This window comes from Hylaeus volcanicus, chromosome 1 (assembly GCF_026283585.1).
Source record: "Hylaeus volcanicus isolate JK05 chromosome 1, UHH_iyHylVolc1.0_haploid, whole genome shotgun sequence".
NCBI classification, from domain to species: domain Eukaryota; kingdom Metazoa; phylum Arthropoda; class Insecta; order Hymenoptera; family Colletidae; genus Hylaeus; species Hylaeus volcanicus.
In genome coordinates, this window is record NC_071976.1 from 3,692,345 (window position 1) to 3,711,656 (window position 19,312).

General features: G+C 45.5%; 1 protein-coding gene across 2 annotated transcripts in view; it reads left to right on the forward strand.

The window, feature by feature from the left end:
- The first annotated feature begins 229 nt into the window (after nt 1-229).
- Nucleotides 230-19,312, forward strand: part of LOC128882667 (nuclear pore complex protein Nup88) — a 53,836-nt gene continuing 34,753 nt past the window's right edge. For both annotated transcript variants that reach the window (XM_054134383.1, XM_054134374.1), the window contains exon 1: nt 230-491. In XM_054134383.1, the coding sequence (XP_053990358.1) occupies nt 294-491 (198 nt within the window). In that variant the 5' untranslated portion in view covers nt 230-293. The remainder of the gene's footprint in view (nt 492-19,312) is intronic.

The window sequence follows — 19,312 nt, forward strand, 5'->3', positions numbered from 1 at the left end:
CAAATTATTTGTTGCATGGCAATACGTTATTCACAATAGATCTGCGAGAAGTCTCCTGGACTGCCACTTCGAATAAACAATTCTTTCTTCTAAATAAATTCAGAGCGCACAGCATCGAAGGAAAGTTCCGCCAAAAGGTATCCAGTAGAGTGAAGTGCGTACCGGACAGTGCCGCCACACCTCTTCAATTTTACGAAGTTGGCTGCCCTGCGCGTCACCATTCCTGTCGCTGAACTTCGTTGTTGTCATCGGTAAACTCGTTGCGTGTTGTTATAACCCTGTTTCGCTCCATAATGGATCCACTACGTTTAATCGAAAGCAGTTTGGTCGAGGAATTGAAGAAGCATTTGCCAAAGAACATAAAGGACACTCGGAACATCTTAGAAATACGTGACAACGTGTTATATGTATGGGACGCTGAAGATTACTCTGTGCTGACGTTAAACGTTGCTGCCACGCATGGTAAAATTGGAGGAGGCGTTTCTTATCAGGTATGCAATTAAGCTTTATAAACGATTATGCAATTCTATCTGTCGTTGACCTGTAAATTACAAACGCGAATACAGCGTGGCTTCGTGTACATTTCGTTGCTTGGAACCTAACCTCGACAACGGTGCGCGAAAACCCGCGCAAACGTTCGTACTCCATTTCTGTATTACAAGTGCGCGCGGTATTAAAAATGGAAATTTATCGCTGTAGTTTATCTGTTAATTAAAGTTGTAGGTGCTCCGTTTGTGTACATACATTGATAAATAATCGAGTGGCGTCTTATTGATAACGTTCTCGAAATCATAAGTAATACACGAGTATAGATAATAAGACGGTATAATAATTCGTTTGAGGAGATAGAAATCATGGTAAGTTTTTTAATTTCGCTATTATCCACATTTTATATCTGTGATTTTTGTTAGTGGTCATTTTGACCATGATTTTTACAACTGTCTTTCTTCGCAGTATGTGTTAAATGTATTTAAACCATTGTATGAGCTTTAACCCTTCCAACCTTATTGAGACATGTATGTCCCAGTGAATATATCAGGTTGTCATTGGCCAAATTACAATTCGTACTCACAAGAACATATATTAAAAACATGAATATCATTTGCGCTTCGTATCTGGCTATAGCCTTTGACTTATAGCCATCCCTAGTTCGATACAATTAATTTCTCAATGAGAAATAAATACAATGAAAGTAGAAAACAGCCAAGTTGAAAGGGTTAATGTAGAGAAACCAAATTTTAAATAGAGGCTTCCAGGTGTGACCTCCAAGTATCTTACTCAAATTTTAGAAACAAATATAAAGCCAACGTTTACTCCACGGTTCTATCCAAATTGGAGTATCCAAAAGAGTCGTGAAATTTTCGTCAATCCGATAGTTAACTCCCAAGGCGTTAACCGTTGTATAGAAACGATAATGGCATTCCGACCTTCGTTAAGGAGAAGTTCCTCGATAACCAGGGCCATTACCACTGCGCGGTGTGTTCGCTTAACGACGATTACCGCTCGAGCGTTTTCTCGAGTGAACAATTGATTCGGGACGATTAAACCCCGGGTGAAATTATGGGCCGCGATACCAATATATACAGAACCCGTCCCGCGGGTTAATCGGTGTAGATACATACGCGCGCTAGTGGAAAATGATTACGTGGTAAATGAAAGGGAAGCGGCATGGCGGACTCGCGAGCGTTGAGAATGGGCAGAACGTTTCGTTCTCGCTTGTGCTTTTATTTCATTTCAATGGTACCGTGGGATCAGCGGGTACATTAATGCCTGGCCAGGCGCGCGCGCGTGCACGCCAGAGACCAAAAGACCGGTGAGGGGATAATTTATAGGAAATGGGTTGTTCGACGCTCCGGAGTAATTTAATTAAAATAAATGTCCGTACCGAGGAGAAACGTTACCCACGGACCCGCGGTCCACAACTGCGAATAAAATGCAAATTCAGACCCTTCACCGGGTTACGTATGGGTATTCGTAGCTAGGTAGATAAAGAGTCTACCCTACCTTGGGGGCGGTCCTGTCCTCTCACCCTTCAGGGACCGATCATCGCTTGCTCGACCATTGATTTGATAACGGGAACGTACCGAGAACTAGCTACCCTGTAATCTTCGCGGCCTTTCATGGAATTTTAGTTCTTCTTTCCGCTGTCGATATCGAAAATAGTGGGATAGGATGCTTCCTGGTACTTATTCAACTCGATGCTTTTAGTCTTCCTGTTCTTTCTTATCAAAACATGCAAACTGTTTACGATTCACAGTTCAGAGACACTCGTATTCTAACTGAACAACAAAGCACTACATGTAGGACCGAATTTTGTCAGTTTTCCGGACTATTCGATACCAAAAAGTACAAAATTATCAGTTTCTAGAGTCCTACAGTCACTTTTTTTTATTATAATCAATTTATCACGTGTAATCGTAGTAAAAATGGTCACAAGAATATCTCGAAACTACATTTCTGCAAGTAGCTCTCAGTTATTATTATTTATGGCCCCATCGCATTAACGTCATCAATTCTCGAGATTTTCATTTCGTTACATTGTCAAATTCGAAGGTTCCGTAGGTTCTCACATGGTGGGTGACCTAAGCGAACTATCCCTAGCCTATAGGGGCGCATATCTTACCGAACCTAGGCGGTTTAGAGTTGATAAGACCCGAATCAGCAGCAACCAGCCTGGTAGCGCGAATCAGGACGATCGTCCACGGAAGTGTCCGCGTCCGCGGGGGGTTTTTCGAACTTTTTCTAAGAGCCAATTGAATTGAACAATCGCTGGTAACGCCAAGGGCCACTTTACGGCCGCTATGTGCACGCGCGTTGGCCGACTGAAATATCGGTCGTAAATAATAAAAGTTAGCGAGGTTCCTCCCTGGCGCGCACGGTGGGACTTTAAACCGGAAGATAGGTGTCGCAGGATACGGACGAGGTACAGTAGAAGGGGGCGACGAGGTGGGCGAAAGAGGCAGCGAGGTAGCATCGGGGTGTGGGGTGGAGACAAAGACGCGCTATTGTCAACCGCTCCGCCATCGGAACCACCATCCGCCCCGGGAAACTTTGAATCATTTTTATTGCATAGAGTTATCTTTGTTACCAGCGGAACGAACGTCTAAACGTGTCCTCTCTGTCCCTTTCTCTGTTCTCTCCCTCCGTCTTCCTTCCCCGTTCGTACAGGTTATTCCCTCCCGTCGTTCGTCCTGGCCTTTCTGCCAGCCAACCCACCCTCTCCACCTGCGCACCCTTTTTGTTCTTCTCGCTCGACGCGAGATAATACGAACGAGGAAGCGTTCACACCCCTTTGGCTGCCCAAATGGAATAAGTTCTTTAATTCGCGAATTTACCGCCGCTCTAACGAATCGCCCGCTCCTGTTGTCAAGATAACAGGACTTCTTCTGGGTCTTGGTTGTCGACTTCAACGCGCAATCACTTCCTGCACCCTAGAACGACAAACTCTGATCCGACGATCGCGGGATCGTACTGGATTTCACGGTTGGATTTACGAAAAATATTATTTCTTATCCGGTTCCTAACTGTACGACGCATATTTTGGGGAAAGGAGGAGATAATACTAATGGAACTTTAATTCCTCGTTACTGGAATCAGTGGTTCATCTATCGAACTCCAAATCCCTCTTTCGAAAAATCAATGCTACCCTTTGATATCAAGTCTTAGAAAGCAATAGACTGCGAAGAGTAGTAGTACTTGATTATCTTATTTTTTGCTACCCATTCCTGTACTTCTATTTAACCTATTTATTAACGTTCCTCAAACTTCATCCTAGGATGCTTGGTATCGATAGTGATCCTTGTTTAAAAAAGCGCAATCGTTTCACGTGTGTATCATCCTACAGAAGAACGTACAGAGAATCGAGTACGACGCAATCGCGATAAATGTTTCCCTTGCACCACGTGTATTCGCGACGTGCGTGTAAGCAAACGCGAAGGGTGGTCCCGTCAGTTCCTGGACGCGGATTAGGTGGTCCTGTACGTGGATGTGTACGACCAGGTACCCGCGGCAATAAAATTCACGGAAAGTGTTTTACATTGGTAGCACGGGAGCCTGCGTGCGCTGTGGACAGAGCTGCCAGGGCGAGAGGAAGCCTCGACGAATGCAGTAAGTGGCGGACAATGGCTTTTGTGGTAGACATGGGCCAGCTCATACCCTTTCTCTGTTTTTCTCCGTTCTGGCATGCATATTTCGTTCCACCACGGATACATTTTCTCCCGTGTCGCGGCTTCTTTCTCTGTCCATCGCGCATTGGGGTCCCCTGCAGCGTCGCGGGTCTAGAATTAGGGTAGAACGAGGAACGCAACCCTAAAAGAAGGAGAGTAGGATGTACTCTATCTTGTTCGTATCTTCTTTTATTTTATTGAGCTATAACTCTTGTTAGATTTCAATGAATGGCGACATTGATTTCTGGGTATGTTTGCATCGAAGCTCTTGAAGATGGCTCGTGTTAAGGTATGCTTCTAATCTACAACAATGTACGAATGTACCTCTCGCCCAAAACTAGCGTCTTTATCTCCCTCTGGAAGTCGTGTATGAGAACAACGCGGTCTATTGTCGATGCTGCCCGTTAAAATACGAAACGCCCTTCGTCTCGGAAGGAACTAAGCGTGCACGCAACATCCCCATCCTCGCGTATTCTCTATTATCGCCGCGTGTATAGTCTATGAGCGGTGAAAGGGCTGCAACTCCCACAATGACAATAATTCCGCGCTAATAACCCCTTCAGGAGGCTTCTTGGAGACTTCGGCCTATCCTTTATGCAGTATCGCGGAATCTTCGCGAGCAGGGGTCGTTTACTTCGTTTACTCTTGTCAATGGGGGATGTCCGATTCAACTGCGGTACTCTACCCCCACTTTCAGTGGCTTGGAAAATGTTTTCTTCAAATTTACGGTTTCGTCGAGGAAAAATTGAGATCATCTATTCTCCTCTCATCTACTCCACCCTTCACTTTTAGCGAGTTGAGAAATGTCTTTTAAAAATTGTGTAGGGTTTCGTCTAATTAAGATCGTCCTTTCTAATATCGCAAGGATTTCTTATTCTTCGACCTAGTGATTATTTAAAAATCCATGTTCAGTCAACGACAAAAGAAACATGGTGGTTACTCGATTGCCTCAGATATCCGATGGAGTTTTCCAACGAACGAGGGTCGAAGCGCGTAGGCGAAGTGGCTCACGTTCCGCGGGGGGTGGCTTTGTCAGCCCTAGAATACCTTGGCAGGCTAATGCATTTCCTTTACAGTTTTAATGGGCATTCATAACTAAGTTTAATAATGCCGGTAGGAGGCCAGCCGTCGTGGTTGCATATCTAATAATTCCACGGTCCTACCTCGCGCAGGAAGTGGCACAGCAGCACGAATTTTAGTAGTGGCTGCTTGAGTTCATCCCCCTACTACTCGCTCTCAGCTTGAAGGCGCACGTTCAGCCTGTTTCTCTTTCTCGCACCCACTTCTCTGCCCTCCAGGGTCCTGTCCCGCTTTGACTTTCTTCGACCAAAGATTTCGGGAATTTTCGAACTGCTACGAAAGATTCTTTTGCTTTATGTTTATTTTACTCTCGTTTAATATCGAGTATTAGAGTCGCGGCGAATGTTTGATGTATCGTCTTGTTGTAAAACAGTTGAAAATGTATAGCAGGGTTACCCGATTCTAGTATCGGCTACGAACTTTGAACCGAAGTGAAACTGCAGGCTGCAACAGGTATTTATATGGGCAAATATACTAGAATGGCGGGAGTAAACTATTCTCGCTATCGCGGAAGCAATGGAGGAAGTTAGCCCTCGGTAATTGACCAATCTACGTCACATATGTTGATGGACAATCGTTTTATTAACCGTTGGCAAAGGGCGTATACGTATATCCTCGAAATTTAGGCTCAGAGAAATGTTTATGTTTGTTGAGTCAATTATTAGAATAATATTGCCGTACAGAGAGTGATAAGAGGAAACTTTTTCATATTGTCCAGCAATATCAGTCCGAAGTTTATTGTTCCGAATCAAATACAAGGACGATTCCGGGGAGGATCTTCGAGTCTAGCTATCCTCGCAGCGAGAAGGGGTTCCGGGACAGCCAGGATATAATGGCGTTTTGGTTGTGGACCAGGATATAAATCCCGCCACCGTTATGTGGCATAGAGCACCATCTTAGCTTGGTCTTCGCTGCGTCGGGCGAAGCCAGCGACGCCGTCTCTAATAAATCACCCTGAAACAATGGACACTGTCCAAAACACGGTAGATCTTACGCCTTTAAACTTGGGTACCAAGTCTTAACCCTTGCCCGTTCCTACCAAAGCGCCAACCCCAACGCCTCCCACTTTTCTTCAGTCTCGCCACCTCCGCGGACAGCCTTTCCTCTTCAACCCAAGACTACCGTCGCGGTCTCAGCCTCGCTTCCTCCCCGCCCTGGAATTATAATGTTTGTTTCTAACAAATTACCATGATAATGCCCGGCGTCGCATGGCGAAACCGTGTCTTCGGTGGCACACTTAAATTACGCGGCTACAAACAACGCCGGAACATCAGCAATGCTGCCTCGACAGCTAGAGATTCCTAACGGGTAGTTGTAATGTTAATTAGTCACTTACCTAACCGTACACAATCAGACGCCTTTCTCGGGGTATTTCAAAGTTTCCCACCTTTAAGACCCGCGCCTGCACAAGGAAGGGAGGTGTTTCGTGTAGGATTTGGCTGACCATGCTATTAGTAGTAGACGAGAAGATGTGTCATTTTTTTTTAAATGGGGAAAATACTTGCGTCATTTTAGATTCGAAGCTTTCGTGCATATTATTCCTTGTAGTCAGAACTTCCCGAGGGTCACATTCTGAAGAACACACGAGAATATAAAAGACATCCTGAGAGAGCTTCGATATCGAAGCTATCTAGCCCTGAAAATTCTGCAGTTCCTTGCTATAATAAATTCCCTATAAACGCATAAAAATTCTGCTCATCAGACCTACTGCGTTCGACTTTCCACCTTGGTATTGATGCCCGTCGACGCGTAATTCCCAATGAAAATCGCGCTTAACGAGGACGATAAGGAAAATTCGAGACGCGCGTTCCTTTTAGGCGGCAGGAGCTTATAGCGCGTAATATAAAGCCCCGTTCGGCGAGACGAAGTCGGAATAAACGGAAATTACCGGGGCCATCTTGTAATTATACGGCTAATAGGAAGGTAATTTAGTGTCTCGAACTCGAGTTACCAGTGCGCCGGAGACGTCTGTAGGAGCCGTTGCTAGCCCACGTTGGCGCGGCCTTCGCGGAAAATTAAAATAATAAACGGCATCGTTAGGATTCATCATCTGATTTTAATTTCCATTCCGAAATGATTGCGCATTATCTCCCGGGGGCCGCCCCGTAACACCGTTTCTGGATTTACTGCTCGAGGGCCAAGCCAGACGTTGCTCACCCAGCCGTTCGTTCGCTGGCTCGTCGTTCTTCACGCCGTTTTTCCTTCAGCCACTCCAATTTTATTTCATTGTTGCGCCACCGTATTTAATCATCACGCGTTCGACACACCAATCGCATCGAGAGGGAAGCTGGGAATGCTTTCAATAAGTAGCCTCTTCGGTACTCTTCAACTCGCATGTATCTTTCAAACCTTTCCGAGAATAATCGTTAGCCCTTTAACAAAGGCTCAGAAAAATATTTCAATTCACCAAATCAATTATTAAAATAATATCCCCTTATATAGTGACAAGACGAACCTCTTTTGTGTTTACAATTTATTCATACGACGTTCCGGTTCAAAAATAAAAATCACATTTGAAGATATAAGTGAATTTCAGAAAAAAGAACTTCTAAGTTTTCAATGTTTATTTTTGAAACTAAACGTCATATGGATAAACTGTAAATATAAAAAAGTTTCGTCTCGTCTAAAAGATGATTTTTTCAAACTCGACCGTTCAAGTAACGCACTCTTAAAGGGTCAAGCTCCCACGAAGGAATCAGGTACGATCCCGGCGAAACTTGGGAGTATTTCATCGAAATTACACTCAGTTCGTATCAACCACGAAAAACTACGACTAAAGCCTGAAATATCTAAATAATGCATCGGCATTTGAAGTCGTAGATTCGTTCCCGAAACGCGCCCCCATCGTATTCGCGGACGCATCGAGTCGACGCGACTCCATAAAAATTACGTTGAAATCTACGAGCAACGATGTAATACTTTTCACATTTTCGAGCAGACAACCCATTATGTGGAGTGCTGCGAGGCCGCGAAGGCGATAAACTTTATTTTCCAAAATCGTCGCAACGCACGTCCGATGCGTACTCCGCTGGTCCCCCGTCGTTACGATCGCGATAACACGCGTCCGTAGAAACGTACGAGGGATGGCAGAGGATTCTGAAAAAAAAAACGCAAAAAAAAAATTGTCGAGCACATATTTTTTTGCCGCGAGGGGGATGCAGCGACGCTTTCACCGCTCTTCGTAAAAAACCGTGCCGAAATATTCGCACCAGCGGCAACGGAACATAATGACAGAACATAATTCACGCATTCGACGAGGGCATTCACTAAACCGGCAATTTAAATATGTATTTTCGCTGGTTTGGCGATAAATTGAGTGTTCCGCTGAGCGACGCGTCGTTTTTAATGTTTATAAATAAAACCTGGCGAGACAGACCGCGTTGGATTTTTTTTCGAACACGTTTCACGAACCGAAGGGTCCGTAAGAGCCATTCGCTCGCTGCTTCGGGGAATTTACAAATGGTATGACGGTATTTTTATTTCTTACCGCGTTGGTCAGTTTTATTCTTGTCACCTTAGCGAATTTTAGAGACGCTCATGCTAATGTATGATAGATCCAAACAGAGAGAGAGAGAGAGCTAAATTTAATCTTCCTGATAATACGGATCGGTGTAGCCTACCCGCGGCTGGTACTTTTTATTAGCGAACAAAACGTTCGCGTGGAACAGTTTCCAAGGATCAGAAAGGCCACAGTTTCGCAAGGTTTTCGAAGTCGTTTCGCCTCGACGTTACGAGCCCTTAAACGTACCAATAATCAGGACTTTCTCCTTTACATCCCGATAAATCGCCGACTCCTGGCGCCCTTTCGCGCATTTCCAAGGAATTTACATCCATATATAAACACGAGTTGAGTCGTTTTCGTTTGTTCGCCCGTCTTCTCACCCCCGCGGCTTATTATAATGTAACTATAACTTTTTACGATGCCCGTAATGTCGATACAACTCGTACCGCGAAACTTCCGATGCATCTGGCGTTCCTCGAGGGATCGAAACGATCGAATGAAAAAGACGCTAGCACGCTGAAAAAAAAAAAGAACGTATAACGTGTTCTTCGTTAATCCTTTGACAAATGATAACTTCCGCAATTTTTTACTTGAAAGCATTCCGTTTCTCTCAATTCGCGCAGTGATTACAAATTTTTGGCCGCCAGTGTAATCGTGAAATTATACGAATTCGTCTAAAAAAAATTCAAGTGTTGCACCGGCAGCCTCGTAATACGGCGGAATTGTTATTATTTCTACAGACGTTATTTCATGCTAACGAAGAAAAGTGCTTGGCTAAGGCCAATATACCTACTTTGTTCCTAACGTCCGTTACGTAAATTCTGTGCTCGCTTTCACATACTTCCAAGATTACTTTTCTGTCCGGTGTAGAGCTAGGGGGTAGGTAATTAAAACCTCGAGTAGGTAAATAACCGACTGCCAGACTGCCAGCGGAGCTACCGAGAAACGTAATAAGTAGGCGAGCCCGTAGCCTTAAAAAGGGAGATCCTTAAAAAACGTCGGCCACCCTCCGACCACCCCCCAACACCCCTCCAGATCTCCCATTTTTTGTGTTAATTTGAATTTCGTAATTAACCGGCTACGTATGAATTCTCGAGAGAATACATAAAGGTCCTTCCTTTAATTTCCGCGAGGATTCGTTATAATACCGCGCCCCCTTGTACGCTGGAACGTGGATTTTCTGACCTCGAAGGGGACGACCAGGATGCGTGGAAAGGAAAATGGCCTCCGAAACTTACGACCGGAATATTGTATGCTTCCCGCAACGGACGACGATACCGCGGAAATGAGTTTCGTCTTTTCGACGGCATCCACCAACGGAGCCGATGATTTAATACACTGGCGATATAATTTATTTAATCGAGAAGACTTGATGAGCTGGTGGTGATATTTTTATTCAATACTTTGAGTGCCGGACAAATACTCGTGAAAATATTTACAAAGATAAAGTTTGCTCCTATACAATTGAAAACTATGTGATGCAACGTTTTTAATAATTTTTTATTGAGTTACAACCAGACCAAAATTCACGAATTCTGTCTAGGCTTGTTTAGACTTCCTTAGTGAAAATTCTTCGATTGCATTAGGTTTCTATAAAATTAAAACGACACTCAAAGAGAAAGAACGTTTCACGTTCGAGGCGAAACTTTTAAAGGAAATCGACGTCTCCATCTTCGGAAAGTAATCGAGGTAACGGTGATTGGGGGTCGGAGGATAGTAAAGGGAGCTTGTCGTAATTACCGAGTATTTTTCTCGCGCAGCCCTCCCGTGCCAGCTGATTGATATTTTGTATTCAGAAGGTACTGCCTCCACTTGGAGGGTGACTGCTGCTGGCAAACACTGCTATAGCAACCGCTGCAAAGGAACGATGAATTCGAGTCGTCCGATTGGAATTAAGCAATCGCTCGCGTTGACGAATGATTAACGAATTTATTTTGTTTGCTCTTGGAATCGAGTATTCAAAAAAACGTTCACCGATGATATTATTCCAACCTACCAAATAGAAACATAGCTGTTGGATAAATTGCAATCAAATCTTAACCATTCGCGTGGTCGTTAATAATCTTGTGAGGCGACGTGACCTTATTTGAAATAATTAAAAAAAAAAAGAAGAACGTCAATCGCCGATTCGATGAAGACCACAACCACAGTGAATCAATAATAAATCAGTGATCGCCACGAGACTCGATTTGTCGCTTCCAGCTCAATTTCTCTGACTTTGAGTACACGTCGCGATCCCCTAGTCGTGTTTCCAGGGATAACAACAATACGAACGCGTTTTATTTCCAAGCTGGCACGATCGAGCCGACGAGATGGCACTCGCCTCGGACATAAAACGCAAAGGAAGTAGCTTGGGTGTCTCGAAAACGGAGGGTCCTTATAAACTCACGCCCCATTTCACTGAAGGTTCATCTTTAATTTCTTCGCGTTTTTTTCTCCCCCTGCCCCGACACTCGACACTCCTTTAAATTCCACCCCAGCCCCACCCACCCCAAGCCGAGAAAAGAAGGAACCGACTCAACCCCGCGTTACTGTTCGCTCATTTCTCCGGTTGTCTTACGGCGATTAACCAGGCTCGTACTACCCCCCTGGAGTACCTCTCCTCAACCTACCACCCTCTGCGAAACCTGGTCTCACCCTCGCCCATGTACTTTCCTCTTCGTCCACCGGTTGCCCAACCTCTCCACCTCGAGTTCCTTCCTCGGGCTCCTTTCCGCCGTAGTCACATTCTTAATATCGTCTTTTTAAAATTTCTTTAAACGCCATTAGGGAAACTATATTGCCACTCTCCAGTGCAACCCCCGGCATCGGGTGCTTCGTTGTCTGTTCGGGGGCGGGCCCGAACAGCCGGGGACGCCCCGACACACGCTCTCCTCTGGCACCCACTAAAATTACGCGAATAAATTTCCTTTATTTTTACAATCCCCGTGGCCCAGGCGAACGTGATCCGCCGACACAAGCGCTGGAGCGAAGAATACCGTCGGCCCGTAGCCCTTTAACGACAACGATTCAGGAGTCGACTTATCGTCGTGAACAAATGATGGCCCTTTGGGAATTACCTTCGAATACTTCTGCCTTCATCAGCTGAGAATGTTAACGCCGGAAATATTTTTCGCGTCCCCCGAGAATCCAGCCGTTGTATTCAAGGGTGAAAGATAGTACGATAGAATTGTTTGCTTGGCGAACTGTAACAGATCACGGACGAGAATTATTCGTCTAGTGCTTTAACTATAAAGTAATATTTTTTTGGAGCGAGAAAGGCCTCACTGGACGCCCGAATCGTCTCGATTTAATTATCACTCTCGCAGAAAAGTTACAGTGTTATTTATCGCGCGAGGGGAGAGGACTCGGTACTTAAAATGTACAAATCTGACTGTCAGCCTGCTGTCAGGTCCTTCCACCCTCGCACCGCTTGTCTGTTCGTCACAGACGCGGAAACCCTGACATCCACAGCCTCCGTGGAAGCTGCAAAGTGCAAATGTCGCCAGGCGGTCTTTAAACTCGCCACGCATACTCGAAACAAAATTTCAAGGGTTGCTGAACAGAAGAATTAATAAAACTTCGATAATTATTTGGTGGAGGGGATACACTCGAACACTTAGAATTAGAACAGACTTGGAACTAAGGTTCCCACGGAGGAAGCGATGTCTTCGTTCGATGCGATACCTAACTACGCTAATAAAAAAAAATTTCAAGTGCGGCTGAACAGCCCATGGGTGGTTTCTTCGAAGTCATACCACGAGGAACTCTAGACAACGAAATATGAAGTTGAAATCCGTACTATGGGAGTGTATATATTCGATTTGAAGTGATTTAGATACCATTGGCTCCTTCTCGGGGGCCTGAGGGCTGAGAGTGAAAAGTGCAGATCGCGTTTGTACGGAAGGGGTGAGCATATTTCATCGTAACACCACCCCAGCGTGCCATTTGTACCTACGCGAGAGATCCCGTTCCGTCGTTTCCGTTCCATGTGTTCGGTCGGGAATTCAATATTCGAACGAATCGGATACAGGCTGGAGGAGGAGTGAAAGTCACGGTAGGAGATTGCAGTGGCCGTTGTCTTTCCTGTTGAAAATCGAATTAAGGAAGCGACGGTACAGACGGAGGACGATTTAAGTATCGGGGATGAGGCGTGCTTTCGATTTAAGGGGATGTTGTATCAATCTCAGTTTCAATTTAAATGGGGTGCCAGGAAACGCGTGTGCACGACTGTTTGCCACGGCTCTGACTCCGGGATGCCCAGAATAATCGCTTTCGTAATTGCATCAACTTCCATCTTCTTCAACGATTTTGTTATCGAATAAAATCTAAAATATTTTTCTATGTTTTTTTTTTTTATTAAATACAATACGCGCGAATGGCGTTCGTTTTACTTTACGCAGGATAGAGCAGCGTTCGCGAAAGAAATTGATAGAAGTCTTAATTCCGCAACGACGACCTTTCGCAATTAGACTTTTTAATTTTTATTAGCGCCACTCGGCGTCCGCCTAAGCGTATGCATAATGCCATGAATATTTTCGTCGTAACTCTGCCAACTTGTCTCCTAAGGAATTAACCCTTAAATTAGCAGTTAGCTTCAGTCTCAGACGCAAAGTCCCTGCGTCCTGGTAAATTAGAGCCTCTCTTAGGCTGCTTCTTCCTATCCCGTCTTTTTCGCCATTCCTCTTCCTCTCTCCGCGGAGTCGAAACTTTTAGCCGCCTTCGCGCCATCAAATCACATCTAGACCACCTTATTGGAATCGTGACTTCCTGAAAATCACCGACTCGGCCGTAAAGTCGCGATTTCTCCGCTGTCCTTAAATTGTTAACTCGCGAAAGTGAATTACGCCGCGGTTTCGAATTCGAGTAATCGCTCGATAGAAATTCGTTGTTATTCCGTCATTTGGTTACTTTATTGGATGGTACGGATTGTAAATTCGATATTGTGATTGTTTAGATGTGAAGTCCATGGAAGGAGAGGAAATAATTGAGACAGATAGGAGACTTCAATGCCCGAGTGCTACGAATCGAACGCCGATGCGAGGGGTGAACCGCGTTGCTGTGAGTCTTCGAATATCGCGGGGGTGTACGACTGATAAGAATTTGCTCCGTTTAGAATTATGAAATTGCGATATACATCCGTAAAGGATTTTTCATAAATTAGGATTTTCTTTTTAATAAAGCACAAATAATATAGAGTACCACTCTCTCCAGATTCTCCACTGAACTATTGTCCATTTTTTGTTCTATTAGCTAAATCAAAATAGTGACCATTCCAACAACCGAACCCTCCCTTCGTATTCGGTTCATCAAGACCGTGTACTTCAAGTCCTCACTCTGGTCTCTTTCATTACAGAGACTTTTATATTCTACTTTTGTTTCTTATCAGTGAAGCCTAATAAAAAAAAAAAGCAACGAGGTGTTAAACCCTTAAAGAACAATTCGATCTTGACGGATAATTGGAGAAAGCGCGAGTACGTGAAGGAGCAGCCTAATACTCTTGCAGAAATACGACATGCAGTCCGCCATGCAGTCCGCCATGCAGCTCGACCAGTGGAACTTATTAGACTTCGTGCTCTCACTCGGAGCTTCCGCACTCCGGAGGTCCCAGGGCTTATTTAAGCCGGCTTCCTAAGTGCGCATACTAAATATGATAATATTGCAACGGCAAAAAACGTCAGCGGTATTTAGCCCCCTAATTAGGGGATCGTGACTCGTTTGCGAACGTTTCATTTCGTTGGTTTTCGCCTTTTTCCGCTGCACATTTCTAACTTCTGCCCGGTTCTTCTTGGTCTTATTGCGCCTTTGTTTCCTTTCCGTCTGACAATAAGTTGAGTAATAAATGGACGACGTGACACCGGGACCCTTGCGAAATTACGGACAGTTTGCTTCACTTTCGTAGCGCCGTTGTGTCGGGGCTGCAGTTTTACTGGGAAAGTAATTAAATGTCTGAGCAGTTTCTCGAAGTCCTGTCGGAAAGTTTACAAATAAGTACGTCTGCATGCAGTGGCCCCTTTATGTATAATTCACGGTAACAACAATATCGGTGTCAACGGCTGTACTATACAGCGGGGATGATCACGTTCGCCAAATCTTTACTTCGAACTGCTCGGAGCCCTTTCTTCGTCTTTGTCTTGTTCTACCGTTTGAAATCAAAGTACCAACATGGAGTGGAATTTTCCATTATGGATAACCATTTTCTAAATCGTTATTATACATCCATACGTATTCATTTTCCAAGTTGTCCAGCATTGACATTTGGAAACTTGTGATAGCACGTGTGAACATTTTATCACGTAGATGATTCTCAATAGAATTCATCTGTTACAACACGATTTGTTATGTTAGAATAATAAATCCTTCGGATGCTTATTTTATCTCCTGGGAATATTGATTTTGTAAAGATTTCTTGCCAGAAGCTGCTGTCTTAAGGTCTTCATCTGCGGTTAAAATAGCTTTATTATCAGGATATCTAGACAGTGTGGTTTCTTGTGTAGTATGAATACTGACAGTGTATAATGTGTATAGAGCAGGTCTCAAATGAATTACGAAGTGGAATCCTGAATTTTAGAATATTTTCAAGCTCGTAATAGGATGTGTGTTAGAATAGATCTGAGATTCGCTCTTGACCATTGTAATCCCCGCAGCAAGGAGGAGGAAAAGCCGCATAATATCGATATATCATCCTCGTACAAATAGCATACAAAGAAAGGGTACCCGCAATGCTGACGAACCCTGAGCAGGCTCTGTTCCAAAGTTGCTGCGCATGTATCCTTAATTCCTTAACGAATCCACGGGAGCCACTCGATGACTGGCCGATGCCGCCGGAGAGGAGGATGACGTCGAAGGGTGGAGGTAGGATTTCCCTGGTTATAGCTGGTATGAGAAAATAGGAAAAGCTCCTCGCGGGGCGGCCGGACCGGCGCGATGGACTTTGTGGGTGGAACCAGTTCGAATCCCGGGATGCCTCGGGTAGGTTCGCATGCCCAACCCCCCATCCTCCACCGCAGGGAGGTGTGCGGAACTAGCTTCCACCCTCCGAGCATACGACGGGACCGAGAACGGTACCTCCACCACCAGTGTCCTGGCGTTCCCCTTCAATCCTCGCCCGCCACGGAGACGGAACTCGTTTCGAGGTGCTAGTCCGGCGTTTTGTACGACTCGCTGAATCCACTTGCTCGACAGTCGGACGAGTATGTAACATGCGTGCCGTAGGAGGGGAGAAATTTACTATTAGGGCAGGCGAATACTAACGCGTAGCTTTTTTGCTGCTTGACCGATTTCTTCCTGCCTTCGTTGTTCCACGAAACCGTACCCTCGTTAGCAGATACAAACACTTGGGATCGAATGCTGATTCCTAAAGTATACAGCGACCATTAAACTACATACGAACTTTCTTTGAATTCTTCGAGCTACCTCCAGATAGTTGCAAAAATGTTCAGTAATGCTTCATTTACTCCGGCTTCATGAGATTGCAGACGGAGTAATTCAGCTTCCTTCCTTGGAATTGATTCGTACAACTTGGGAATAGTTCCCAGTGGAATGCTGCCCCATTCTTCAATCAAACCGTCTTCCAAATGCTTTGGAGATGTTGGTTACAGGAATTCGCTCCTTACTCGGGTCTCCGAAACAGGGTTTCGATTATAGGATAGCTCGATGACCAAGAAATTCTCCATTCGGTGAACTTGGAACTCATAGAGCCCACACTAGACCTTCTAATGATAGATAATTCCACCAATCGTGGCAACGATGGTACCATGATCCCCAAATCGTCACAAAACCACCCCTATGTTTAATTCTTGAAAGCATACAATTCTAATTCTACGTTTCGCATTACTTTTTCCCCATTCCCACCCTAAATACTCGAGTATACCATTGAAATCCATCTTAACTCGAGTCGAACATGAAAAACACGACTCAGACAAATCGTGTGAACATGCACAAGGGACTTTATACTCGACTATAAAATATGGTTTCACGTACGGTCTTAGAGTGAATCGTAGGGTAAGGGTTCAACGTCCCCGGCGCCTTTGAAGTGCAAGTTTCCAAAAATCGAATTTGTAGAAGAGCCACAGAGAACTTAGGCAGCAGCCTAATACTTTCGAGATCCTCTAAAGCGATAGACCGCCCCTAAGGGTGGGGAAGGATGCACGTGGCGGTGCAACAGACAGTAATATGCTTCCGCTTTACGAAAAGAGGACTCGCGAGCTAAGTGAATAAGTGCACGAATGCACAGGATCCCAAGCAACGAAGCCTTTGTCGCCATACGCGATCCCATAAGCACGTATTTGCGTAAATGGAAGCTGAAGCGTAGAATCGTGGAGGATATCGACGAACCCACCTCAAGTCATCCCTTTGCTGTGTCTTTTTTCGTTCTTGGTCATGCCACTCGTCTACAAGAACGTCGAGAGGGTGTGTAGAGAGAGAGATGGAGAAACGTAGACAGAGGGAAGAAAAGATAGAGATACGCGATAAGGGGATGAGCGGAGGAGGGAGTGGAAGCCAGCCAGAGTCGACACAGCCGTAATGATTTTGTTTTAAGGGCGTGTTTAATTATGAATCCGCATCCGGTTGAGGCTCCACCCCCCTTTGCACGGCACCACCAGCTCTGCAAGAGACTCCTAGGGTGGGGAAACAGAAACCAGGGTGGAGGTAGAGCTGCTTTCGCGGCTGCTAGGTGGCCCTCTTTCGGCCTTAATTGCAGCGTATATTATCCATGCGGTATTTCTAATTACTTATTTTTGCTCGACCGGCCACTCGCTCGGATAACTCTAATATCTTTGGCAGCCAGGCTGCACACATTTAATTGGTGCATAACGAGCCGGCAGCGACTCTCTTCGCTCCACGTGCGCACTCGCCTACGACCAGCTACAATGCCATGAGACATTCCGATTTTCAAAGTTTCACGCGAAACGGAGCAAGAAAACTCGAAGGCCAAACGCTTGATGACAGTATAGAAAGGTGCCAAAGATTTTTGGCTCACGAACAAATTGTAATCGTCCTGCTGATAATTTTTACCTCAATGGTTTAACTAATCAGCACTGATCTAGAGTATCGATGACGAGGGATTAAGGATGAATCCCTGGACGCGTGGTGATCGCACTAGGCGTCGTTTGAATTGAATTTGGAAAGGATTCGGGGCGCACGGCCCTTAGCCATCGTCAATGATACTTTAAAATCGGGAGACAAATTAGCGCAGGCGACAGTGCACCTCAAAGCTGTCGGTGTAAAACGAATCCCCCGTTTCCAAGGAATGCTTCCCTCTGGAATGAGACAACGGTATCTCAAAAGAGCAACCTGGACGAGAAAGAAGTACGAACACGAGACGTTGGTCTCGTTGCCGAGGCCTATAGACTGGGTTGAGCGATGCGCGAAAGGTTTATCGCTCAGACGGCTGTTGCGAACGCCCGCTACGGTTGAAATTAATCCGAGCGAAGCCCTCGGTTAACCTCCTCAAAAGCGGCCGCAAACGTTGGTTCGCGTTTCACAACGGGGCATTTCATTCACCGGCCGTGGTGCTCGCCGAGATCAACGTGACGCACATCGCTTCGCAGCTTCTCGCGTTTCTTAGCTTGGTGGCGCCGTGGCGAGATCAACGAGGCGGTGCCCTCCTTGTGTCGTGCGTCGAGAAGGAGAGGATGAAGCCAGCCGGAATTATAGCGGTATGCACTCCTGTATTCAGTAGCTTCTTCGGGTTGAAAGAAGAGCGTGATTTTCGACGCGAGAAAATCTTTCTGCGGAGCCAGCCACGAAAGGAGACATCAGTCTGGTCTTGGGGGTTTTGTCCTCGCGTACCGTGCAGATAACAGCCTCCCCACCCTCTTTCGCCCGGGTGAACTCGTCGTTTTGATGACAACTATCCGGAGAATCTCGCAAGTTTCTTTCAATTTCATCGTTACCAATTTAGATTTTCCGCTAGGGTAGGAATAACAGCGTAGATGGAGTAACAGCGGTGCTCGCCAAAGAGTTAGGGGATTTAGCTAAAGCGTGCCAAGTCGAGGATTCTCGGGGTTTTTCTTATCGATGAAGCTTGAAAGAAAGGTATCGAGAACAAATATTCTATACTTTCGACTCTGTGCTTTAGGGTCAAAGTGCGTCGAGTCGAGGCACCGAGGGTTCTCGGGGTTTTTCTTATCGATGAAGCGTGAAACAACGACATTAGGGGATGTCACGGAGTACAAGGGGTTCGAAATCCTTGTATCCAACAATTCGTGTATCCAGAAATCTGAACAACGGTGTCATGGAGTACAAGGTGTTCAAAATCCTCTTTCCCCGTGTGCCAGGAAGATTGCACCGGTCTTTCATTGTCCACTCCCCTCCGGCCGTCAGTAATTCTCACGAGTAAAGCATAGTAACGTGGCCACATACTCGAGGTTTTCGAGGAACGGGTCCGCGGAGGGTGCGTTCATTCCGCACCGTCCCGTGCGGACTGGTCATCCTGGCAGAGGACGACACAATTAAAATAGCTGTGCTTACCAGTGCTACGCCAGGGGATGACGGTGGGCGGAGAGGGAATAAGAGGAAGTGGATGCTGGCCGAGGAAGAAAGAGGAAGAGGGTAGCACCCCGGGGGTACCCGCGAGAGG